The sequence below is a fragment of the Scyliorhinus canicula genome, chromosome 5 (assembly GCF_902713615.1).
Source record: "Scyliorhinus canicula chromosome 5, sScyCan1.1, whole genome shotgun sequence".
NCBI lineage: Eukaryota > Metazoa > Chordata > Chondrichthyes > Carcharhiniformes > Scyliorhinidae > Scyliorhinus > Scyliorhinus canicula.
In genome coordinates, this window is record NC_052150.1 from 106117550 (window position 1) to 106142082 (window position 24533).

The 24533-nt window shown below is 46.4% G+C and overlaps 1 protein-coding gene across 1 annotated transcript in view; it reads left to right on the forward strand.

Annotated features, from left to right (window-relative positions):
- The window catches only part of dgkb (diacylglycerol kinase, beta), a 1237676-nt gene that overhangs the window by 239758 nt on the left and 973385 nt on the right, over positions 1 to 24533 (forward strand). Inside the window, 1 exon segment of the mRNA XM_038797484.1 lies at positions 6139 to 6304. Within this exon segment, the coding sequence (XP_038653412.1) occupies positions 6139 to 6304 (166 nt within the window).

The following is a 24533-nucleotide window of genomic DNA, read 5'->3' on the forward strand; positions in this document are numbered from 1 at the left end:
AAAGGGTTTCCACTCCCTGAAGCTCCAACTTGTGCAAGACGACCATATGAAGATCTTGCACGTGAGTGCATGCTTCCCAGTTCCTGGGATATTCGGAGATCTCCGGCACCTTTGAGGGACACCCCAGGATGGCCGGATTGCTCTTGGGGTAAAGGATACCTGGCTAATGATGCCGGTATGGAGACTGGTGACCAATGCAGAGACTCGATATAATGAGGCTCGTGAGGCCACCTCGGCTGCCATTGAGCAGTGCATCACTGTGGTGAATGTAATATATGTTAATATATACGTAATTCACACTGTTGATGTAAGCGCAGTAGTGTTGTCCTACCACTAGGGGAGTAGCGCTGGGAGCACCTAAGAACTTGTACTGGGCTCCACCCTTGGTTCTGCCCATTACTCCTCCCCCTAGTGCAGCTGTATAAGTACCCGTGTCCAGAGTCAGCCTGGGTCACTACGAGTTCTTCGACAGGTAACAGGCTGGCTCTGAAGTAAGTCGATTAAAGCCTAGATTCACATCGGAAACACGTGTCTGATGAATTGATGGTTCCATCAATTTAATCGACTTAAGAACAGTAAGATCGATTATGGAATCGGCCCTCAAGCCTGGACGCCTGGAAATCAACCCGCAGGATGCAGAGGCTAAGGAAATATTCTCCCACTGGATCCGGTGCTTCAAGGCCTACCTGTCTGAAGCAAGCACAGCAGAAACTACAGAGGATCAGAAGCTGAGGCTACTGCACGCGAGTGTGAGCCACAGAATCGCAATGCCACTAAACTCGGCCAGTTCATATACTGCGGTGCTAGCAGTCCTCGAAAAAATGTATGTAAGGCCAATTAATGAAGTTTACGCTCGCCATGTGTTTACGACTCGCCGTCAGCGGCCTACGGAATCACTCGCCGAATTCCTAAAAGAACTTAACAATTTGTCCAATGACTAATTACCAAGCGGTTACCGCGGCTGAACACAGGAAATTGGCAGTACACGATGTTTTTGTAGCGGGCCTCAGGTCTAACTATGTGCGCCAACGACTGCTGGAAAAGGGGGCCCAGGACTTAAAAACGACTGTGGAAGCTGCGACAATGATGGAGGTCTCCTTCCGCAGCCTTAACTCGTTCCCCACGGACCCCGCGACCCCATCATGGGCCCCCGACCAGCGACTCCCCCAGGCCTGTGCTACGTGGCCGCCCAGCCACCATGCTGCCCCAGCCAGCCACTATGCTGCCCCAGTCAGCCACTATGCTGCTCCAGCCTGCCATTTCTGCGGCCAGAACCAGCACCTGCGGCAGCAACGCGACCTGCAGCAGCTGCGGGCGAAAAGGGCACTCCGCAAGAGTGTGCCTCGCAAAAAGGGCCCCAGCTTCCAACTCCCCAGAGACTCGCAGTAACCGCTCCCCGCACTGTCAGCCCCGCGGGTCCCGAAACGCTGCGGCCTATGCCCCAACTCCGCCCCCTCCAGCACACAAGATTCATGGGGGCCACCATCTTGGAAAACCTCCACCACGTGGCCGGCCACGTGCGACTCATGGGGGCCGCCATCTTGGATGCCATCTTCCTCGCCGCCCGCCACGTGCGACTCATGGGGGCCGCCATCTTGGACGCCATCTTCCTCGCCGCCCACCATGTGCGATCCACGGGCCTGATCGGCATCTCCGCGCTCGGACAACTAAGCGGAGGAATTCGAACTAAACTATGAACTCAGAGGGCAGTCATCACGGGGCCACTCCAGCACAGCTGATCGAGCCGCCGACTACCCGCAACTCAGCGCGGTCACCCTGGACCAATCACGACCAAAGAATCTACGAAACTCGATGGCAGAGGACCATATCAATGGGTACAAAACGCCATGCCTCTTCAACTCCGGGAGCACAGAGAGCTTCATACATCCAGACCTGGTAAGACGCTGTTCGCTCCCCGTTTTCCCCGTGGAGCAAATTATCGCACTCACTTCAGGCTCCCACTCGGTCCAGATCCAGGGGCGCACCACCGCGACACTCACAATCCGAGGCACTAGTTACTCGAAGTTCAAACTCTACGTTTTGCCCGAACTCTGCGCGCAACTCTTATTAGGCCTAGACTTTCAATGCAACCTCAAGAGCCTCACCCTCAGCTTCGGAGGGCCCCTGCCCCCACTCACGATCTGCAGCCTCGCTACGCTGCGAATCCCCCCCCTCCTCTCTTTGCCAATCTCACGAAGGACTGTAACCCGCAGCCACTCGTAGCAGGCGGTATAGCCTGCAGGATAGGGTATTTGTCAGAGCAGAGGTCCGAAGGCTACTCAGTGAGGGGGTTATAGAGGCCAGCAATAGTCCCTGGAGAGCTCAGGTGGTGGTCGTTAAGACAGGGGAAAAATTCCGTATGGTGGTCGACAACAGTCAGACTATAAATAGATTTACGCTCCTTGACGCGTATCCCCTCCCCAGGATTGCAGACATGGTAAATCAGATTGCCCAGTACCGGCTCTTTTCCACGGTGGATCTGAAGTCTGCATACCACCAGCTCCCAATCCGCCCGGAGGACCGCCACTACACGGCATTCGAGGCCGATGGCTGCCTCTTCCATTTCCTCCGGGTCCCTTTCGGCGTCACCAATGGGGTCTCGGTGTTCCAATGAGCAATGGACCGAATGGTGGACCAGTACGGGCTGCGGGCCACGTTTCCGTACTTGGACAATGTCACCATCTGCGGCTATGACCAGCAGGACCACGACGCCAACCTCCACCGTTTTCTCCAGACGGCACAGAAACTGAATCTCACGTACAACAAGGAGAAATGCGTTTTCCGCACATCCAGACTAGCCATCCTCGGCTATGTCGTGGAAAACGGAGTCCTGGGCCCCGACCCGGACCGTATGCTCTTAGAACTCCCTCCCCCTCATTGTCCCAAGGCCCTCAAATGATGCTTGGGATTTTTTCCCTACTACGCCCAGTGGGTCCCTCAATATGCGGACAAAGCCCGCATATTTAGGACCACACGTTTTCCCCTGTCAGTTGAGGCACGCCAGGCCTTCGACGGCATCAAGGAGGACATCGCCAAAGCGGCCATGCGGGCGATGGATGAATCTACCCCATTTCAAGTAGAGAGCGACGCCTCAGAGGTAGCTCTTCCAGCCACGTTAAATCAGGCAGGGAGACCAGTTGCATTTTTCTCCCGTACCCTCTCCGCTTCAGAACTCTGACACTCTTCAGTCGAGAAAGAAGCACAAGCCATTGTGGAGGCTATCCGTCACTGGAGGCACTACCTCGCAGGTAGGAGTTTCACCCTCATCACCGACCAAAGATCGGTTGCCTTCATGTTCGACAACTCGCAAAGGAGCAAAATAAAAAACGATAAAATCCTGAGGTGGAGGATCAAACTCTCCACCTACAATTACGATATCAAATATCGACCCGGGAAGTTCAACGAGCCTCCGGATGCCCTATCCCGCGGGACATGCGCCAGCGCGCAGATCGACCGATTAAAAAGCATCCACAATGACCTCTGCCACCCAGGGGTCACCCGGCTTGCCCACTACATTAGGGCCCGAAACCTGTCATTCTCCAACGAGGAGGTAAAAGTGGTCACCAGGGACTGCCCGATCTGTGCGGAGTGCAAACCGAACTTCTATAGACCAGACATGGCCCACCTGGTCAAGGCTTCTAGGCCCTTTGAACGCCGTGCGATTGATTTAAAAGGGCCACTCCCCTCAACTAACAAGAACGTTTACTTCTTAAACGTCGTGGACGAGTTCTCCCGCTTTCCATTCGCTATCCCGTGCCTCGACATGACCTCCCACACAGTCATTAGGGCCCTGCACAGCATCTTCACCCTGTTTGGTTTCCCCAGCTACGTACACAGCGACCGGGGTTCATCCTTCATGAGCGACAAGCTGCGTCAGTACCTGCTTGACAAGGGCATTGCCTCGAGCAGGACTACCAGCTACAACCCCAGGGGGAACGAGCAGGTGGAAAGGGAGAACGCGACAGTCTGGAAGACCGTCCTACTGACCCTCCGGTCTAGAAAGCTCCAAGTCTCCCAGTGGCAGGAAGTCCTCCCACGCAATTAGGTCCCTTTTGTGTACGGCAACCAACCAGACCCCTCACGAGAGGCTCTTCATATTTTCCAGGGGCACTACCACGGGGGTCTCACTTCTAGCATGGCTGAGGACGCCGGGCCCCGTACTTCTGAGGAAACACGTCAGGGCGCACAAAACCGACCCCCTTGTTGAGAAGGTGCGCCTGCTCCACTCCAACCCCCAGTACGCATTCGTCGAGTTCCCTGATAGCTGTCAGGACACAGTATCTCTCCGGGATCTGGCACCCGCCGGATCCAGCGCCCCCCCCTTCCCCCACAGAAGGATCTCTCACCCTACACCCCATGCTGCCTCCCCCTTGCGCTCCCGAGCCCACGAGCTCGCTCCACCAGTTCCGCGCCGGCCAGCCCCCAGCGCCCCCAGTCCCCGGTCGAACCAGGGGAGTATGAAGCTCGGATACAACCCTCCCTGGAGTCTCCCATCGTACCCCAGCACACCACACCCATCCAGCCACTGCAAGAGGCTGCAGCCCCGGTGCTCCGCAGATCTCAGCGGACAATTCGACCGCTGGACAGACTGACTTTATAGACTAGATCACCACCCCCGCCGGACTTGATATTTTTGAAGGTGGTGAATGTAATATATGTTAATATATATGTAATTCACACTGTTGTTGTAAGTGCAGTAGCGCTGTCCTACCACTAGGGGGAGTAGCGCTGGGAGAACCTAGGAACTTGTACTGGGCTCCACCCTTGGTTCCGCCCACGACTCTTCCCCTTAGTGCAGCTGTATAAGTACCCGTGTCCAGAGTCAGCCTGGGTCACTACGAGTTCATCGACAGGTAACAGGCTGGCTCTGAAGTAAGTCGATTAAAGCCTAGATTCACATCAGAAACACGTGTCTGATGTATTGATGGTTCCATCAATCACACTGCTTAAAATGCGGTGCTGAATCCTTAATTGCTCTGGTGGTGTTCTGCAGTACACTCTCTGAACGGTCAGCCGCTTTGTGGCAGTCTGCTGTGCCCTCCACAGCTTGACACAGCAGCAGGGCAAGATGCTGGAGGTGAAGGAGGCGGAACATGTGGCGACATCCAAGGAAGCACCGGACCAGGTGGTGTTGGAGGACGAGCCCAGGGAGAACCAGCCAGAGGATGGAGGACAGGCAGCAGCAGCAAGTGTCCGGCCTGCCCGAAGGGCCAGGGAGGTCCTCATCCTCTTTGGCTTCACATAGGATGGGACTCAGTCATCATCCTAACCCCTTCCCCCCCACCGTGCCACCACACCCGTGGCCCTATCCCCACACAGCCCATCTCACCTTCCCTCTCTCCCCCCTACTACCACCACCACCACAATCACCCTGTTCCACCCTCCCAGGATCTGTGTTATATCACTCCAGGGTGCTGGGCCTGTGTAGGCACTGTCACCGGGCCCATGTCAGGGGCAGGAGGGTGATGATAACCCGCTGTGAGTTCAACACTGGTGCTCTTCACTATGCCATAATCTGACTCTGTCTCTTTGCCAAGTGAGTGTTCGTACTCATTGTCTGCCTTGGTGGAGGTGGGGTGGGGGTGCCGATCCAGAACCACCCTGCACGGGGAGGCTGGGGTTTGGAAGTCGGCCTGCATTGCGGAATAACATGTCTCGGGAGCAACATGTTTTATTGTTGTACAATAGTGAACCCTAGGGTCCCAAGTCCCCGATGGTGCTGCACCCCTTCCCCCCCCCCCCCCATTTCCCGCCCTTGTACCCCCCTTTGCAAAAAGAAGTATTTATTAATTTCACTCCGATGAACTTGCTGAGTGACCAGATGTAGATGAAAAATAGGTGGAGACTAAGAATGGATCTTTGGGGGATACCAAAGGTAAGTACAAAGAAAAAAATAAAATCTTTGTATTCTATTATAAAGCTTACCATTTAGCTTGTCTTTCTTGATTTTGTTTGAATAATATAACAGCCCAGTTTCTTTACGAAGGGTTAAAAATAGTGAAACACACATGCGTTTTCCATTGAAAATATTTTGATAGTTCCAGTCAATATGACAGGTAACAGTTTTTCAAGTGCAAAAATATTTTCTGATTTTGTGTTATTTTCTTTTTGAGTAATTGCTCTTTCTTTTATCTCTAGCCAATAGACTTTGACGGCTTCAAACTGTTCATGAAAACATTCTTGGAGGCTGAGCTGCCTGATGATTTCTGTCAGCATCTGTTCATGTCATTCAAAAACAAGTCCTCTCTTCCAAGCCCTCCACCACAGGCAAGAAATTCCATCAGTCCTCCATTCAACACAGGAGGTAAGCAACAAGGACCATCATACCCCTGTATTTCTCTGTTTAGAGAACAACAATCAACAGTTTGAATGGCCTTTAAAGGAGAAGCAAGTCTATGTTGATAAAGAGGGATGTACGATACTTTCTTCATTTGGGCAACGAGAGTTAACAGGGAGTTTGATGGAGTGTGTTTTTCTTTAAACTATTGAGGATGTTGATAAAATGAAAAGAGAAAAACAGCAATTCCTCGGGTTGGAGAAAATACAAGTCCAAAAGCAGAATAGTGCCAAGCAGAAATCCAAAAGAAAAAAGAAAATGCTGGAAATACTCGGGTCAGCAGAATCTGTGGCGAGAGGAAACAGTTAACTTGTCAGGTCTTTGATCCCTCGTCAGAAAGTCATCCTGTGGTTGGGGACTCACAGATGAGGGCTCACTTTAACATTATCTGGAGACTGAGGAGAGAAGTTGGGGGAATTTATTTTACAGTGAAGGTTGTTGCAGTAGTGAATGTTTTGCCACAGTGGGTGTTTGAGCCAAAGACCATGCATATTTAAGACAAAATTAGATAAATACATGAAGCAGAGGAGGTTGCACAGCAATGTGGAGGGGTTGGGGGTTGGTGGTGGCCATGGGATTTGTTTTGAACTGCTCTTGAGAGCCAACTGCAGTGATGTAATTGCCCCTTGTGCTACAAATTTGGATGCTTCCATTATGTCAGCACCAATAACTAGTAAAAGCCGACCAGCAGGTTCAGAAATGCTGACAAGTCAAAGGCAACCTTGAATATAAATGTATGTCATATGAAAAAAGTAATTGTGCTGAATGTTGAGTCGAACAAAGGATATTGTAACTTGCACTGAAAGTAAACCCATTCCTTCATTCATGTTGGAGGGAACATAACTATAATGGGCAGCACTGTAGCACAAGTGGCTAGCACTGTGGCTTCACAACGCCAGGGTCCCAGGTTCGATTCTCCACTGGGTCACTGTCTGTGCGGAGTCTGCACGTTCTCCCCGTGTCTGCGTGGGTTTCCTCCGGGTGCTCCGGTTTCCTCCCACAGTCCAAAGTTGTGCAGGTTGGGTGGATTGGCCAAGCTAAATTGCCCTTAATGTCCAAAAAGGTTAGGAGGGGTTACGGGGATAGGGTGGAAGTGAGGGCTTAAGTGAGTTGGTGCAGACTCGATGGGCCAAATGGCCTCCTTCTGCACTGTATGTTCCATGTTCTATAATATGTAAATGCCTCAATGGCCAATATCAGTGTTGAAAGTTCAAAATCTATATTCTGGGAGAAGTCTGAGTGTACACCACCTTCAAAGATTTGTGTACATACAATCTCAGGCACCACCTTAAAGACTGCTATTTAATTTAGAATTGCCACTTCTTGCCAAAATGCATCACTTCATTATTTACTGAAATTTCATCAACCATGCGTCTGCCTATTTCAGCGGTCCATTCACATCCTGCTGAAATCTGTTACTGCCTGGAATAATCATAATCCAGAGGTCCAGACGAACGCTCTGGATACAGAGGTTTGAATCCCACCATGACATCTGGTGGAATTTAAATTCAATTATTTAATCTGGAATTAAAAACTAGTCACAGTCATGGTGACCGTGGACCCATTGTCAATTGTTTTAAAAACCCATCTGGTTCACTAATGCTTTTCAGGGAAGGAAATCTGGTTCTGGACACACCCATCATTGGTAACATCTTCCCTGCATCTACCTTGTCTTGTCCCGTTAAAATTTTATAAGTCTCTATGCAATCCCCCTCATTCTTCTGAACTCTAGCAAGAACAATCCCAACCTAGTCAATCTCTCCTCATATGACAGTCCCGCCATCCCTGGAATCAGTCTGGTAAACCTTCGCTGCACTCCCTGGAGAGCAAGAACATCCTTCCTCAGAGAAAGAGACCAAAACTGAACACAATACTTCAGGTGTGGCCTCACTAATTGCAACAACACATCCCTGCTTCTATATTCGAAACCTCTCGCAATGAAGGCCAACATACCATTAGCCTTCATTAACACCTGCTGCACCTGCATGCTTACCTTCAGCGACTCGTGCACAAGGACACCCAGATCCCGCTGCACACTCCCTTCTCCCAATTTACAATCATTCAGGTAGTAATCTGCCTTCCTGTTGTTGCTTCCAAAGTGAATAACTTCACACTTATCCAAATTATACTGCATCTGCCAGTGATTTTCCCACTTGCTCAGTCTGTCCAGATCATGCTGTAGGACCCCTGCATCTTCGTCACAGGTCACCTTCCCACCCAACTCGGTATCGTCTGCAAACTTTGAGATGTTACATTTTGTTCCCTCATCCAAATCATGAATAAATTATTGTGAATAGCTGGGGTCCCAGCACCGATCCCTGTGGTACCCCACTAATTACTGCCTGTTAATTTGAAAAAGACCCGTAAACCCTACTCTTTGTTTCCTCTCTGCCAACCAGTTTTCTATCCACCTCAATACATTTCCCCCAATCCCATGCGCTCTAATTTTGCACAATAATCTTTTATGCAGGACTTTGTCAAATACCTTCTGAAAGTCCAAATATATCACATCGACTGACTCCCCCTTGTCAACTGTACTGGTTATATCTTCAAAGAATTCCAACAGATTTGTCAAGCATGATTTTCCCTTCATAAATCCATGCTGACTCTGACTGATCCTGCCACTGCTTTCTAAATGTTCCGCTATAAAGTCCTTGATAATGGATTCAAGAATAGGCTTACTGGTCTATAATTCCCTGCTTTCTCTCTACCTCCCTTTTTGAATATTTGAGTGACGTGAGCTACCATCCAATCTGCAGGGACTGTTCCAGAGTCTATAGAATCCCGGAAGATGACCACCAATGCATCCACTATTTCTAGAGCCACCTCCATAAGCACTCTGGGATGCAGATTCTCAGGCCCTGGGGATTTATCCGCCTTCAATCCCATCAATTTTCCCAGCACCATTTCTCTATTAATGCTGATCTCCCTCAGTTCTTCCCTCTCACTTAACCGTTCTTAACATTTCTTGTGTCTGATTTGAGTCCTCTTTTGTGAAGACAGAACCAAAGTATGTATTCAATTGCTCAGCCATTTCTTTGTCCCTCACTTGAGCTAAAGCTCACACGGGTTAATATACAGATTCAAGGGGCGGAATTAGTTGTTTTCTCATTTACATACAATCAACTATATTCGCGTCACACTTATTACATGCAGTCAATCAATTTATCCTAGCATCCCACTTATCACGTATATGGTTAAAGTGGGTGTCGTCTTACCCACCCTTAACTTCATACAGAAGTCATTCAAAACTAACATAATAATGATGTGTCCTGTCTACAGCCTTAGACCTTGAGCTTATCAAGGATACATTGCAAGTCTTGTTCTGTGAAGCTGTTATCAGCGGCTGTTGAGACACTCTCTATACATACCCACGCTTGGGTCTCATGAGACAGTTTACATGGAATGTGGCTTGTTCAGCCATTTTGTGTCATTAATATCACAAAATAGCTAACAGCCATTTTCTGTCTTTTCTGATATTAACAGCATTGTGTATATACTATCTATTTCTACAAATTGCCTCTTATAAACAGACATCTAAGCCAATGAGTACCTTTTGTTTCATCAGAACTATTCAAAAGTAATATAGGAGCACAAATGTAGTTACGGGGCCACCTATAATTTATATCATAGTCCAGTATTACAAAATGCCCTCCAACAGTATGTATTCAATTGCTCAGCCATTTCTTTGTCCCTTATTATGCATTCCCCTTTTTCTGTCTGTAGGGAGCCAACATTTCTCTTTACCAATCTCTCTTCACATATCTATAGAAACTCTTAGTGTCAGTCTTTATGTTCCCTGCAAGCTTCGTTTCATTCATTACTTTCCCCTTCTCAATCAATCCCTTCGTCCTTCTTTGCTGAATTCTAAACTGCTCGCAATCCTCAGACGTATTATTTTTCTTGGTCAATCTGTATGCTTCTTCCTTGGATTGGATACTATTTCTGATTTCCTTTGTAAGCCATGGATTGGCCCTCTTACCCCCTTTGCTTTTGTGCTAGACAGGAATGAACAGTTGCTGTAGTTCCCCCATGTTTTCCTTGAATGTTTGCCATTGCCTATCCATTGGCATCCTTTTAAGTAACTCTCCCCAAGCTATCAAGGCCAACTCACACCTCATCAAGATTATTTCCAGAACCTCTGCAAATTCCCCTTTATTTTCATTATAACCTAGGATGGATTCCATCTGGATTGAATGACATTTCTACTTTGTGAACAGTTAACCTTTTAAGTACATCCTGTTTATCTATTTTTAACCCATCCAATATTGCTACTACTTCTTCCTTTACTGTGAGTCTCATCTTCACTATTGAAGACCGACATAAAGGGAGGAATTTAATAGAGCCCTCATACATAGGACAAAATAACTTATTGAGAAGAAATGTCACTTCTGCGGCCCCTTTTAAAAATTAATTGCAAGCAATTAACACTCTACATCATTCTGTTATGTATATGGGAATGCATCCTAGCTGGTTCTGTTTCACGTAATGTGTAGTGAGGTGAGCAGAGGTTTTGCATGGGTTTAGGGCAGATCACCATCTTGACTGTATGAACAATCAAGCAGTAAATCTCTCATCATGACTTACAAGAATCCAGAGTGTGGACATCTCCATCCCTTTTCTCTTTGCGGCAACAAAGAAATATTACAGGAGAAAAAACTGCGAACTGAGGCAGAATAACCACTGGAAAGAAGATTTTTATCGAATAACTGTGGGGCGGCATCCGCAGCAACGGAAGATTCACGGGACCGGACTCATACACATATGGATGTCAGGCAAAGCACTGCTGCCGTTGTGAAGGTTTAACAAAAGTTTTTGACAGCAGTTGTGAGTAAGATGACAAACAGTTGAGGAAGACTTGCCTGTGTTGAAGTGAGTTTAATCTGGCCTACAGGGTCCGCTCATGTGGCGAAGCTACACAGGCTATGGGGAACGGGGATTTTGAAGTTTGCTGACTCTGCATGGGCTACTACTTGGGAGAATAGTCAAAATATTTAGGCATAAAAGTGAAAGATTCCCTCGTTGCTTGGTCAAGGGATTGTTTGTGCAATACTTTCCAATACAGTCGGAAGTGAGGATGTGTAGACCCTAGGAGATGGGATCCAGAAATAGTGGGAAGAACGGGCGCCATGAATGCATTTGGTGAGGATTATGAAACACGGAATTCATATGGAGAAAGATTCCAATTGTTTTTAGTAGCTAATCAGACACTGAAGGAGCTACAATTCACAACAATGCTCAGCTCAGTTGGCCTTAAAACCTTTATGCTGCTGTAGTCAGGAGGAAATGAAACCATTTTATAGTTTGTAGAATCTTCAAGAAGACTAGCTAGATATAGGGGCTGGTTTAGCACAGTGGGCTAAACAGTTGACTTGTAATGCAGAACAAGGCAGCAGCGTGAGTTCAATCCCCGTACCGGCCTCCCCGAACACGTGCCGGAATGTGGCGACTCGGGGCTTTTCACAGTAACTTCGCTGAAGCCTACTTGTGACAATAAGCGATTATTATTATTAGATGTTGTGAATTTGGTACAACACTTGATGATAATCTTTGAGACAGGTTAGTTAGTGGGTTACACAGTGAAGCAATTCAGAGGAAGCTGCTTACTGTAAGTGATTTAACTCTGAAATCTGCCACATTTTTGGAGCTTACTGTGACAGAGCTTCACAAATAAGGATTAGAGTGAAAATCCACAGAATGGATACCTCAAGGAACAGGGCTGCAAAAGTGCAACCATGTCAACATTGTACACACGTTGGACACTCAGCAGAGGAATGCTGGAGTAAATTAAATACATGCAAGCACTGTGATAAGAAGGGTCATATTGCCAAGGCATGTTGGGCTCTGAAAATGTCCCGACACCAAGAAGGTGCAAGAAGAGCAATACAAGCAAACAAATTGTGTCTATAAATTAGTGAATGAAGCTCATGATCATTCAAAAGACAGCAAAAGCAAGCTACATCAAGACCTAAAGCTAGGTGTTTGTCTATGCAGGGCGACCAACAATGGTTTGGGGCATATACAAAACTTGAATGTCATGAAATTAAAATGAAAGTGGACACAGGTGTAGCAGTATCGCTAATACCTGAAATAATTTTTCATCAAAATCTGAAGCATTTACCTTTAAAATCATCAAATATGATCCTAAGCTTATAAACTGAAGATATTATATCTTTAAAAGGATGCAACATGATGAAAGTAGAAGCAAATGGCAGTCAGCGAAGTTGCCTCTTCACATTGTCCATGGAAACATTCCTACTGTATTTGGCAAAGCATTGCTGGCTAAGATTAAGCTTAACTTGGAAACAGTCAATCAGTTAGTGGATTCAAAGAGCAATTTACAACCACTTTTGAAGAAGCATGAGAAGGAGTTTGAAGATTCACTAGGATCTATGTCTGGAGTTGAGATACACTTAAAAATCAAGCCAGACAGTTCACCCAAATGTCTCAAAGCTAGAACTGTACCATATGCCATTAAGGCTAATGTTTAAGAAGAACTAGAAAGATTAGCAAGGAGAGGAGACATTGAATCTCTTGCTACAAGTGATTGGGTGACACCATTTGTTCCTTTATTAAAATGGGATGGCACAGTGAGAATTTGTGAGGATTTTAAAACTACAATTAGCCCAGTTTTGTGCTTGTTTATTATCCACTGCTGCTGATTGAAGACTTATTTGCTGAACTTTCTGAAGGACAGAACTTCAGTAAAATTGATCTTTCACGGGAATACCTGGCAGAAGAATGTGGTTGCGGAATCACAGGTACTATTTACCATCGTAACACACAAGGGTCTGTTGCATTACAAAACACTTTCTTTTGGAATAACATCTGCATCTGCTCTTTTTCAAAGACCCATGGATCAAATTCTAAATGGGTTGAATGAAGGGCAATGTTATTGTGATGACATATTCATCTCTGGTTTGAGTGAACAGGAACACTTGAAGAATTTGGAAGCTACAATGAAGCGGTGACAGAGCCACAACCTGAAAGGTAAGAAGGAAAAGCGTGACTTTTTCAAGTCATCTATAAATTACCTTGATCATATCATTGACAAAATGGTTTGCACAAAGAACCGAAGAAAATGTCAGCAATCTTTGAAGCATCGTCAAAATGTCACACAATTAAGGTTATTTTTAGGATTGACCACTTATTATGATAAATTTGGGCTAAATTTAGCAACACGATTGTAGCCTTTACATATGTTGCTAGGTGTCAAACAGATATGGCACCAGTCAGAAGAATGTGAAAATTCCTACAATGAAGTTCAAAAAGTTTCACTGAAGTCAAAGCTGGTTATTCATTAGAATCCAAAAATGAGGCTGCAATTAGCTTGGGATGCCTCACCCTATAGGGTTAGTGCAGTTATCCCGTAAATTATGCCTTCAGGAGAGGAACAACTAGCTAGAAAATAACCTTTGAGCATCACTTTCATGTGAGAAGGTTTCACCATGACCTTTATGGATGTTACTTTACTCATTTGATGGATCATGGACCCCTGACTACAGTCTTTGGGGTATATAAAGGTATACCTTCTTTAGCAGCTAGTAGGTTTCAAAGATGGTCATTGATATTGGTAGCACATATTTATGATATGCTGGATCGCAAGTCCAAGCAGCATGCAATTGCTAATGCATTATCACAATTGCCGTTGCAAGTCAAGGATGAGAAGGGGCGGCATGGTGGCACAGTGGTTAGCACTGCTGCCTCATGGCAACAAGGACCCGGGTTTGATCACGCCCCTGGGTAATTGCCTGTGTGCCGTTTGCACATTCTCCCGTGTCTGCATGGGTCTCACCCCCACAACTCAAAATATGTGCAGGGTAGGTTGATTGGCCATGCTAACGTCTCTCGTGTCTGCATGGGTGTCACCCCCACAACTCAAAAATATGTGCAGGGTAGGTTGATTGGCCACGCTAAAGTGCCCCTTAATTGGAAAAAAATAAGTGGGTACTCTAAATTTATTTTTAAAAAATCAAGTCAAGGATGAGCCAGAAGAAAACGTCATCAATATTTTGCATTTCTTACTCGTGGATAAGTGTACCTGTAGCGTCATCTCAAGTTCAAAGATGTACAAGAACTAATTCAGTGAAGGGGAAAGTGATGGACCTGGTCCAATAAGGAACGCTGTCAGATGTTCGTAGGAAGAATCCAGATCTCAAGCTCTGCATCACACAAAGAACTTGAGTTGACAGTGTAGAATTGTGGGGAATCTGTGTGATTATTCCTCTGTGCTTACTTAGTAGAGTTCTTGACCAACTGCATAACAGACATCCTGGTGTGGTAAGGATGAAGGAGTTAGAATGTAATTATTTTTGGTGGCCAGGATTAGACGCTCAAATTGAAAAGAAAGTTGGGCAACGACAATTTTGCGTAAAACTAAGGAACACTCCACCATTACAACCATTACATGTGTGGGGATGGCCGGTTCAGCCGTGACAGATAAAACACATTGATTATGCTTGTCCACTGGAGGGACATATGTTGATCATTGGACCAGCTGGCGGGTGTTCATGGACAGCTTCAACCTCTCCCTACTCAGTTCAGAGGTTCCCATCATACTGGTGCCAAAGAAGTACCAGGCAACGTGCCTCAAAAACTACCATACGGTGGTCTTGACATTTATCATTATGAAGTGTTTTGAGAGGTTGGTCGCAAGACACATCAACTCCAGACTCCCAGAATGCCTTGTTCCACTGCAATTCGCATACCATCACAACCGGTCCACAATAGGCACCATCTCCCTGGACCTACACTCATCCCTAGAGCACCTCGACAACAAGGACTCCTGTATCAGACTCCTATTCATTGACAACTCCACCTTCAACATCATAATCCCAGCCAAGCGCAAAATCTCCAAAAACTAGGATTTAGCTCATGGTTCTGCAACCGGGGGCTGGATTCTCCCCTACCCGGCGGGGCGGGGGGGATCCCAGCGGGATGGAGTGGCGTGAACTACTCCGGCATCAGGCCGCCCCAAAGGTATGGAATCCTCCACACCTTTAGGATCCAAGCCCTCACCTTTAGGGGCTAGGCCTGTGCCGGAGCGGTTGGCGTGCCGCAGCCGGCGGGAAAGGCCATTGGCGCCACGCCAGCCGGGGCCGAAGGGACTCCGCCAGCCGGCAGAAGTCCGCACATGTGCGGGAGTGTCAGCGGCTGCTGACATCATCCCCGCTCTTGCGCAGGGCAGGGGGGTCACCTCCGCGTCGGCCACCGCGGAGGCTGATGCCCGATGCGGAAAGAAAGACTGCCCCCACGGTATGGGCCCGCCCGCAGATTGGTGGGCCCTGATCGCGGGCCAACCACCGTGGGGGCACCCCCTAGGGCCACATCGCCCCGCCCCCCCCCCCCAGGAGGCCGGAGACCACCCGCGCCGCCTGGTCCCGCCGGTAAATACCTTGTTTAATTCACGCCGGCGGGACCGGCATAACAGCAGCACGACGTTGGCCCATCGCAGGCCGGAGAATTGCCCGGGGGCGGGGGGGGGGGGGGGGGGGGGGGGGCGCCGCTGACAGGCATGGCGCAATTCCCGTTCCCGACGAATATCCGGTACCGGAGAATTCGGTGGCCAGCGGGGGCGGGATTCATGTCGGCCCCCGGTGACTCTCCGACTCGGCGGGGGGTCGGAGAATCCAGCCGCGGGTCCTCGACTTCCTTTTAAAAAAAATTTAGAGTACCCAATTGAGGGGAAGTTTAGCGTGGCCAATCCACCTACCTTGCACATCTTTGGGTTGTGGGGGCAAAACCCATGCAAACACGGGAGAATGTGCGAACTCCACATGGACAGTGAGTGACCCAGAGCTGGGATCAAACCTGGGACCTCAGCGCCATGAGGCTGCAGTGCTTCCCACTGTGCCACCGTGCTGCCTCTAGGGTCCTCAACCTCCTGACCCATAGACCACAATCAGTAAGGATAAGCAACAATACCTCCTCCACATTAGTTCTCAAGGCTGCATACTAGAGCCCTACTATACTCCCTGTACACTCACGACTGTGTGGCAAAATCTGGCTTCAACTCCATCTAAAAGTTTGCTAATGACACAAGTGTGGTGGGTCAGATCTCGAACAATCATGACTCAGAGTAAAGGAGGGAGAAAGAGAACTTAGTTGGGTGGTGTAATGACAATAATCTCTCCCTCACCGTCAGCAAAACAAAGGAGCTGGTCATTGACTTCAGGAAGCAAAGTATCATATACACACCTGTCTGCATCAATGGCGCTGAAGTGTAGATGATTTTCAGCTTCAAATTTCTAGGTATCAACATCACCAACAATCTGTCCTGGTCCACCCATGGCGACTCTACAACCAAGAAAACACAACAGCGCCCATACTTCCTCAGGGAATGAAGGAAATTTGGCATGTCCACATTGGTTCTTACCAATTTTTACAGATGCACCATAGAAAGCATTCTATCTGGCTGCATCACAGCCTGGTACGGCAACTGCTCTGCCCAAGACCGTAAGAAACTACAGAGAGTCATGATTACAGCCCAGTCCATCACGGGAAACCGCCTCCCATTCATTGACTCTGTCTACTTCTCCCGTTGCCTTGAGAAAGCAGGCAGCATAATCAAAGACCCCTTCCACCCGGGTTATTCTCTTTTCCAACTTCTTCATCGGGTAGGATATACAAAGGTCTGAGAACATGCACTAATAGATTCAAAAACAGCTTCTTCACCGTTGTTACCAAACTCCTGAATGACCCGCTTATGGAATAAACTGATCTCTTCATACATCTTCTCTACAGAGTAGTACTACACTCCGTATGCTTCACCCAATATCTATGTCTGTGTATTTACATTGTGTATCTATCGTATGTCCTATGTTTTTTCATTCATCTGTCTGGACTGTACATAGAACAATATTTTTCACTGTACCTTGGCACATGTGACAATAAACCCAAATCCAATTGTGGCTGCACACTCAAAATAGCCAGAAGTGGTGATAATGAAGTCAATGACAACTGAAAAACTAGCCAAAATATTTGCAAGATTTAGAACACCAGAACAGATTGTCAGTGATAATGGTATTCAGTTTAATTCGAAAGAGTTTGAGGATGACTTGAAAGGCAACAGCATACACCATATTAAGTCAGCTCCATATCATCCAGCAATGAATGGATTGGCTGAACGTTTTGTGTAATCATTAAAGCATTCTATCAAAGCATCGAAGGCCAGGGGGCACCGTCAAGGAGAGTAAACAAATTTGGAATATCTTATCAGAACGCTGTACGTGCTACTATGCAAAGTAGACTGGTAAGTTGTTGTTCAAACTAAGGGCATTCTTTTCCCTTGGTTTACGTGGCTATGATTCATCTTTCATTCCCTCACCCCACATTATAAATATCTTCCATTTTCTGTGCCTTTTAGCTTTGGTAAAGGGTCATCTGGACTTGAAGCATGAGCTCTTTTCTTCCCGTGCAGATGCTGCCAGACCTGCTGAGATTTTCCAGCATTTTATCTTTTGCTTACACAGTTTGGTTCGATAACTCCACCGTAAACTTCAGAGATTGTCAAGCGACAATAACAAACAGAAATTGTCACAAGGAGAAAATCTCTAAAAGAGGAGTATTCAACGAGAGAAAGTGCTAGCTAGGTTACAGCACCAATGAGAAATGGGTACCCCCTATGATCCGAGTAAAAACAGGTCCGATATCATACACTGTATCGACAGACGATGAAAGGTAATGTCATACTGATCAGTTACTTGTTGCACAAAGTGAGTTTGCAGAAATTAGGGTCTACCCTTAGAAGATCTCGAGAGCGGAACAGAGACCAGAGACAGCCACAAGTTCAGATTCTGTTTCTGAGGACTTTTCAATGTCAATAGTTACATCGACTGAAATAACAATTCAAGAAGTACTATCTAAATACAGAAATGAATGAGGATACTTCTGTGGTTGCAAGTAGCCAAGTTCAAGAATGCCAAATTCTACCAAAACTGAATTGACGTCCACCACAGAGACTATCTGATTAAATTGTATACATGTATGAAAATAACATATCAGGGGATCTGTTGTATAAATGTTAATTTTTGTTCATGGGAATGTGCTTTCACTGAATCCAAACCATCTTCTCATTGAAAATTTGCTATCATTCACTGACTATTTACCTACCAACTTTTGATTACAATCTACCTGGACTAGATTCATTTTATTTTCAATTGACCCTCCTCCAATTAATTACTTTCATGCTTAATTGTAACTTGTCCTTTCCATAGCTGTGGAAACAGTGATATTATGATCACTGGTCCCCAAATGTCCTACCACTGAAACATAACTCACTTGTCCACTTCACTCCATCAGACTAGATTCAGCACTGCTTCCTTCATCATTGACTGGAAATGTCGGGCAGCACGGTGGCGCAGTGGATTAGCCCTGCTGCCTCACGGCGCCGAGGTGCCAGGTTCAATCCCGCCTCTGGATCACTGTCCGTGTGGAGTTTGCACATTCTCCCCGTGTCTGCATGGGTTTCACCCTCACAATCCAAAGATGTGCAGGGTAGGTGGACTGGCCACACTAAATTGCCCCATAATTGGAAAAAATAAATTGGGTACTCTAAATTTATATTTTTTTTAATCATTGACTGGAAAAACATTAATCAAGACAATTCTCTTGAATATATTTCAGGATTTCCTCCCACATTTTGTTCTTTACATGTTATTTGAATAATTGAGGGCCTCTATTGCCACTACTTATAAGACCATAAGACATAGGAGCATAATTAGGCCACTCTGCCCATAGAGTCTGCACCGCCATTCAATCATGGCTGATACTTTTCTCATCCCCATTCTCCTGCCTTCTCTCCATCACCTGATCCCCTTATTGATCAAAAAACTATCTATCACTGTCTTAAAGACACTCAGTGATTTGGTCTCCACAGCCTTCTGCGGCAAAGAGTTCCATGCCAGATCATACCCTCAACACCACGGCTCTTAACTTATATAGCAGTCTCCTATGTTGTCAAAGAACTTCTGGAAATCTAAACAAATCTAGGCCACCGGTTCTCCTTTGTCTAACTTCCTTGTTACTTCTTCAAAGAACTCTAACAAATTTGTCAGACATGACCTCCCCTTTGCGATGATGCGCTGATTCAGTCCTATTTTATTATGCACTTCCAAGTACTCTGTGATCTCATCTTTAATAATGGACTCTAAAATCTTACCAATGACTGAAGTCAGGCTAACCAGCCTATAATTTCCCGTCTTCTGCCTCCCTCCCTTCTTAGCCACTTTCCAGTCCTCTGGGACCCTTCCTGCCTCCATTTATTCCTGAAAGATCCCCACCAATGCCTCCACAATCTACTGAGCTCTCTCTTTTAGAACCCTGAGCTGTAGTCCATCTGAGCCAGGTAATTTATCCACCTTCAGACTTTCAATTTTCCCAGAACCTTCTCCTTAGTAATGGTCACCACACTCACCTCTATCCTCTGATTCTCTGGCATCCCACTGGTGTCTTCTACCATGAAAACTGATGCAAAGTAACTATTCAGTTCATCTGCCATTTCTTTGTTTCCTATTATTACTTCTCCAGCCACATTTCCCAGTGGTCCAATTTCTATTTTGCCTCTGTCTTAGCTTTTATATATTGAAAAAAACTCTTCCTTATATTACTAGCTGGCTTGCACTCATACTTCATCTTCTCCCCCCATTATTGCTCTTTTAGATGTCCTCTGCTTGCTTTTAAAGGCTTCCCAATCCTCTGGCTTCCCACAAATCCTCGCCACTTTGTGTTCTTTTTCTTTAGCTTTTATGCTGTTCTTGACTTCCCTCGTCAACCATGGATGCCTTGTCATCCCCTTAGCATGTTTTCTCCTTGGGATGAATTTCTGCTGTGCCTCCAGAATAACTCCAAAACACTCCTGCCGTTGCTGTTCCACTGTCTTCTCTGCTGGGCTCTTTTTCCAATCAACTCTGGTCAGCTCCTCCCTCATGCCTTTGTAATTACCCTTATTTAATTGTAATACCATTAAATCTGACTCCAGCTTCTCCCTCTCAAACTGCAGGGTAAATTCTATCATATTGTGGTCACTGCTCCCTCAGGGTTCCTTCACCTAAGTTCCCTAATCAAATCTGCCTCATTATACAATCACCAAATCCAGAATTGCCTGTTCCCTAGTCGGCTCTGTCACAATTTGCTGCAAAAAAACATCTCTTAGAAATTCCACAAATTCCTTTTCTTGGGATCCATTACCAACCTGATTTTCCCAGTCCACCTGCATATTGAACTCCCCAATGATTATTGTTTTATTGCCTTTTTCATGTGCCTTTTCCATCTCGCGATTTCTGCCTCAAATCCTGACGACTGCTAGGAGGCCTGTACATAGCTCCCATCAGGGTATTTTTACCTTTGCGATTCCTCAACTCTACGCAGAGATTATATGTCTTCTGATTCTATATCGCTCCTTGCTAACAATTTAACTTCATTCCTTACTAACAATGAAACCCGGCCCCTTTGCCCATCTGCGTCTCATAGAATCATAGATTTATAGTGCAGAATCGAGTCTGCACCGGCTCCCTGAAAGAGCACCCCACCCAAGCCCACACCTCTACACTATCCCCACAACCCAGTAATCCCACCCAACACTAAGGGCAATTTTGGACTCGTAAGGGTAATTTAGCATGGCCAATCCACCTAACCTGCACATCTTTGGACTGTGGGAGGAAACCAGAGCACCCTGAGGAAACCCACGCACACACGGGGAGAATGTGCAGACCCTGCACAGTGACCCAAGCTGGGAATCGAACCTGGGACCCTGGAGCTGCAAAGCAATTGTGCTTACCAGTAGACTACCGTGCTGCCCACTGCGACCGTGCTGCCCACCTGTCCTTTCAATAGGACACATATCCTTGGATATTTAGATCCCAACCCTGACCCCCTTGCAGCCACGTCTCTGTGATGCCCACAACACTGTGCCAGCCAATTTCCATGTGCACAACAAGCTAATTTACCTTGTTCCGTATACTGTGCGCATTGACGTACAATACCCTCAATCCTGCATTGACCACCTCACTTTTCGCACTTGTCACCTTTTTTGCTCTGCCTGAGGGTGTTGTTGTTCTTTTATTTTGGTTCTCTATTTCCCCTTCAGTTATTACATCTAAGCTGACATTCTGGTTCCAATCCCCTGCCATACTAGTTTAAATCCTCCCGAGTGAATGTAGCAAACCTTCCATCCAGGATATCAGTGCCCCTCCAGTTAGATGCAACCCGTCCTTCTTGTACCAGGTCCCTCTTGCCCCACAAGAGATCCCAATGGTCCAAAAATCTGAAACCCTCCCTCCTACGCCACGAGTTTGGCCATGTGTTTAGCTGCACTATCCTCCTATTTCTAGCCTCACTGGCACATGGCACAGGGAATAATCCTGAGACTGCACCCTAGAGGTCCTGCTTTTTAGCTTACTACCCAACTCCCTGAACTCCTTTTGCAGGACCTCACCACTCTTCCTGCCTATGTCGTTAGTACCTATGTGTACTACGACCTCTGGCTGTTCACCTTGCCCTATTAGGATGTCCTGTGTTTGTTCAGAGACATCCTTGACCCTGGCACCAGGGAGGCAACATACTATCCTGGAGTCTCTTTCACGTCCACAGAAGCGCCTATCTGTGCCCCTTACTATAGAGTCCCCTATAACTATCGCTCTCCTGCACTTTTCCCTCCCCTGCTGAGCAACAGGGCCAGTTGTGGTACAGCCACAGGAGATTCCTGCACTGACAGCCTGCTCTTTCTAACGATCACCCATCTGTCTGCCTGCACCTTGGGTGTGACCATGTCTCTATAACTCCTATCGATTATGCTTTCCGCCACCTGCATGCTCCTAAATGCATCCAACCGCAGCTCCAGCCGAACCACATGGTCTGTGAGGACCTGTCATTGGTCACACTTGCTGCAGATGTAGTCGAACGGCACGCTGGAAGCGTTACAGATCTGCAACATCTCACAGTTGGAGTACTGCACCCCGCCGAGTGACATTTGAGCACGAGTTAAATAATTTAAAATAAATACTTGAATTAGATTGAGTCACAATTAACTCTATGGCTCTAGATTTTTACTGTAAAATGAAATGCTAAATACTAATCTCTGCCCTCAGGTTTAGTTACTCTTCTACCTAGTTTATTAATAAGTTTTCAGTTGTTTTTTTTTCACTGTTTTCTTTCAAATGTAACAGATTTCCTACCAGCCAATCAGGTCACAGCTTTACTGTGATTTCACTTCAGCCCCCCCCACCCACCCACCACCACAATTTGAAAAGGTATTTGTATCACTTACCTTCCCAGGATGCATTCGGGATCTCTCCCTGCAGATTAACAGTTACAAAACCAGAAGAAGAAAACAAAACAAAAAGGAAAAAGCACCTCCTCCCACTCTGCACCGAATTACCACACTGCTCCAAATTACCAGATTCCAATCCCCACTCTGGCTGTCTCACTCACCGTGTCAACTTCACCGTGCAGTTGTGGGCATCATTGGCAAGGTAACTGTTTATTGCCCATCTCTAACTGCCCTTTAACTGAATGGTTTGTTAGGCCACTTCAGAGGGCAGTTTAAGAGTAACTCACATTCATATGTAAGTTAGACCAGGTAGGGACAATAGATTTCCTTCCCTAAAGGCCACTCATGAAGCTGATGGGTTTTTGATGGTAGTTTCATAGTCGCTAATACTGAGACTGGCTTTTGATTCCAGATTTATTAATTGAATTTAAATTCAACCGGCTCCTGTGGTGGGATTTAAACACTATTTCTACTTTTGCACTATTTCTTTTGTCATTCAATAACCTATGCTCACCAGCATGTTGTACTGGGACTAATCTTGAGACTACTATCTTACAGGTTCTCGATTTTAACTTCCTTCCTCGCTCCAGGAACTCTGCAGGGCTCAAATCTCTTCTTCCCCATACCATTTGTACCCACATAAACCATGATTTCTGGCTACAAATAATCTGTTCTTTCTCTTTGATGCTCTTTACCCTGGCATGGGGAAGGCTGCACGTTTTGTGGTTCTCATGTTGACAGTCCAAAAATGTCTGTCTATTTCGCTGACTATCAAATTCCCAATAACCACTCCATTACTACACTTTGCAGTGCCGCCCTATGCAGTGATTTGTCCCTGTATCATGGATGCTCTCTAGACTGGATCCCTCCCACCACCCCGAGATGTGGGCACTCTTAATACTGAAAACTGCTGTGAGAGGGCCACACTGCCAATGAGTCCTGCACTATCTGCCTTTTCCAACTCTTGACAGACAGACACTCACTTAATATTCTCCTGAACTCTCTGGGTGCTGACCATCTCCTGGAACATGTGGGCCAGGATATTCATGGTCTTCTGTTTGCTCTGCAAATTCCAGCTTCTCCTCAAGCTTAGAAACCCCGAGCTCATGTTTGCACGACTAGAAGCACAATTGCACACAATTGCACACATCGATATCCAGGACATAAAACATCTGGGGCACAGGAAATGCAGGCAACCGGTCTCAGCTGTCCTGTCATTTGCATAAAACCCATTTAAAACTATTTCATAGATATTTTTCATAGAATTTACTTTATTCAATTACTCTGACTACTTATACATTTATTGTTGCTCCTTGATTTGAATAATTTAGCAATTCCCTTTCCTCTGCATCAAATTCTCACTGTCACCTACTTTCCATTGCCTTTTTATATAACAAGAAGTCTTACAACACCAGGTTGAAGTCCAACAGGTTTGTTTCGAAACAACAGATGTCATCTCCACATCATTCAGGATAACAAGTGTGGTGATATGCATCACTGTAAATACACAAGGGGTTAATGTAAATACACGTAGACTAGCTAGACACTAGATGGAGCACCAGAGACATGACACACAGGCATTCAACCAATAGGCCAGTAAGATAGGACACGACCAATGGGCATTTACGACACATACAGAGGTGACACTACCACAGGGGGATATTACACCAACCCATATAAAAGGACACAGCACATATGATCATCCTCTTTCCAGTGGAGACACTTAGTGAGTACACAGGGTTGATTGAACACATCACACCCACCACGTGGATTGTAGCAGACTAGTTAGATAGTCTGAGTAGCTATAGCAGGATTAACAGGAGAGTCAAATCCAAGTAGGAGAATTGTTAACAGTTTAATAAATGTGTTAAAGCTATCTCCAAGTCTAAAACTTCCTTTGTCAGAGTGCACATCAAGGAAGCAGCTTAT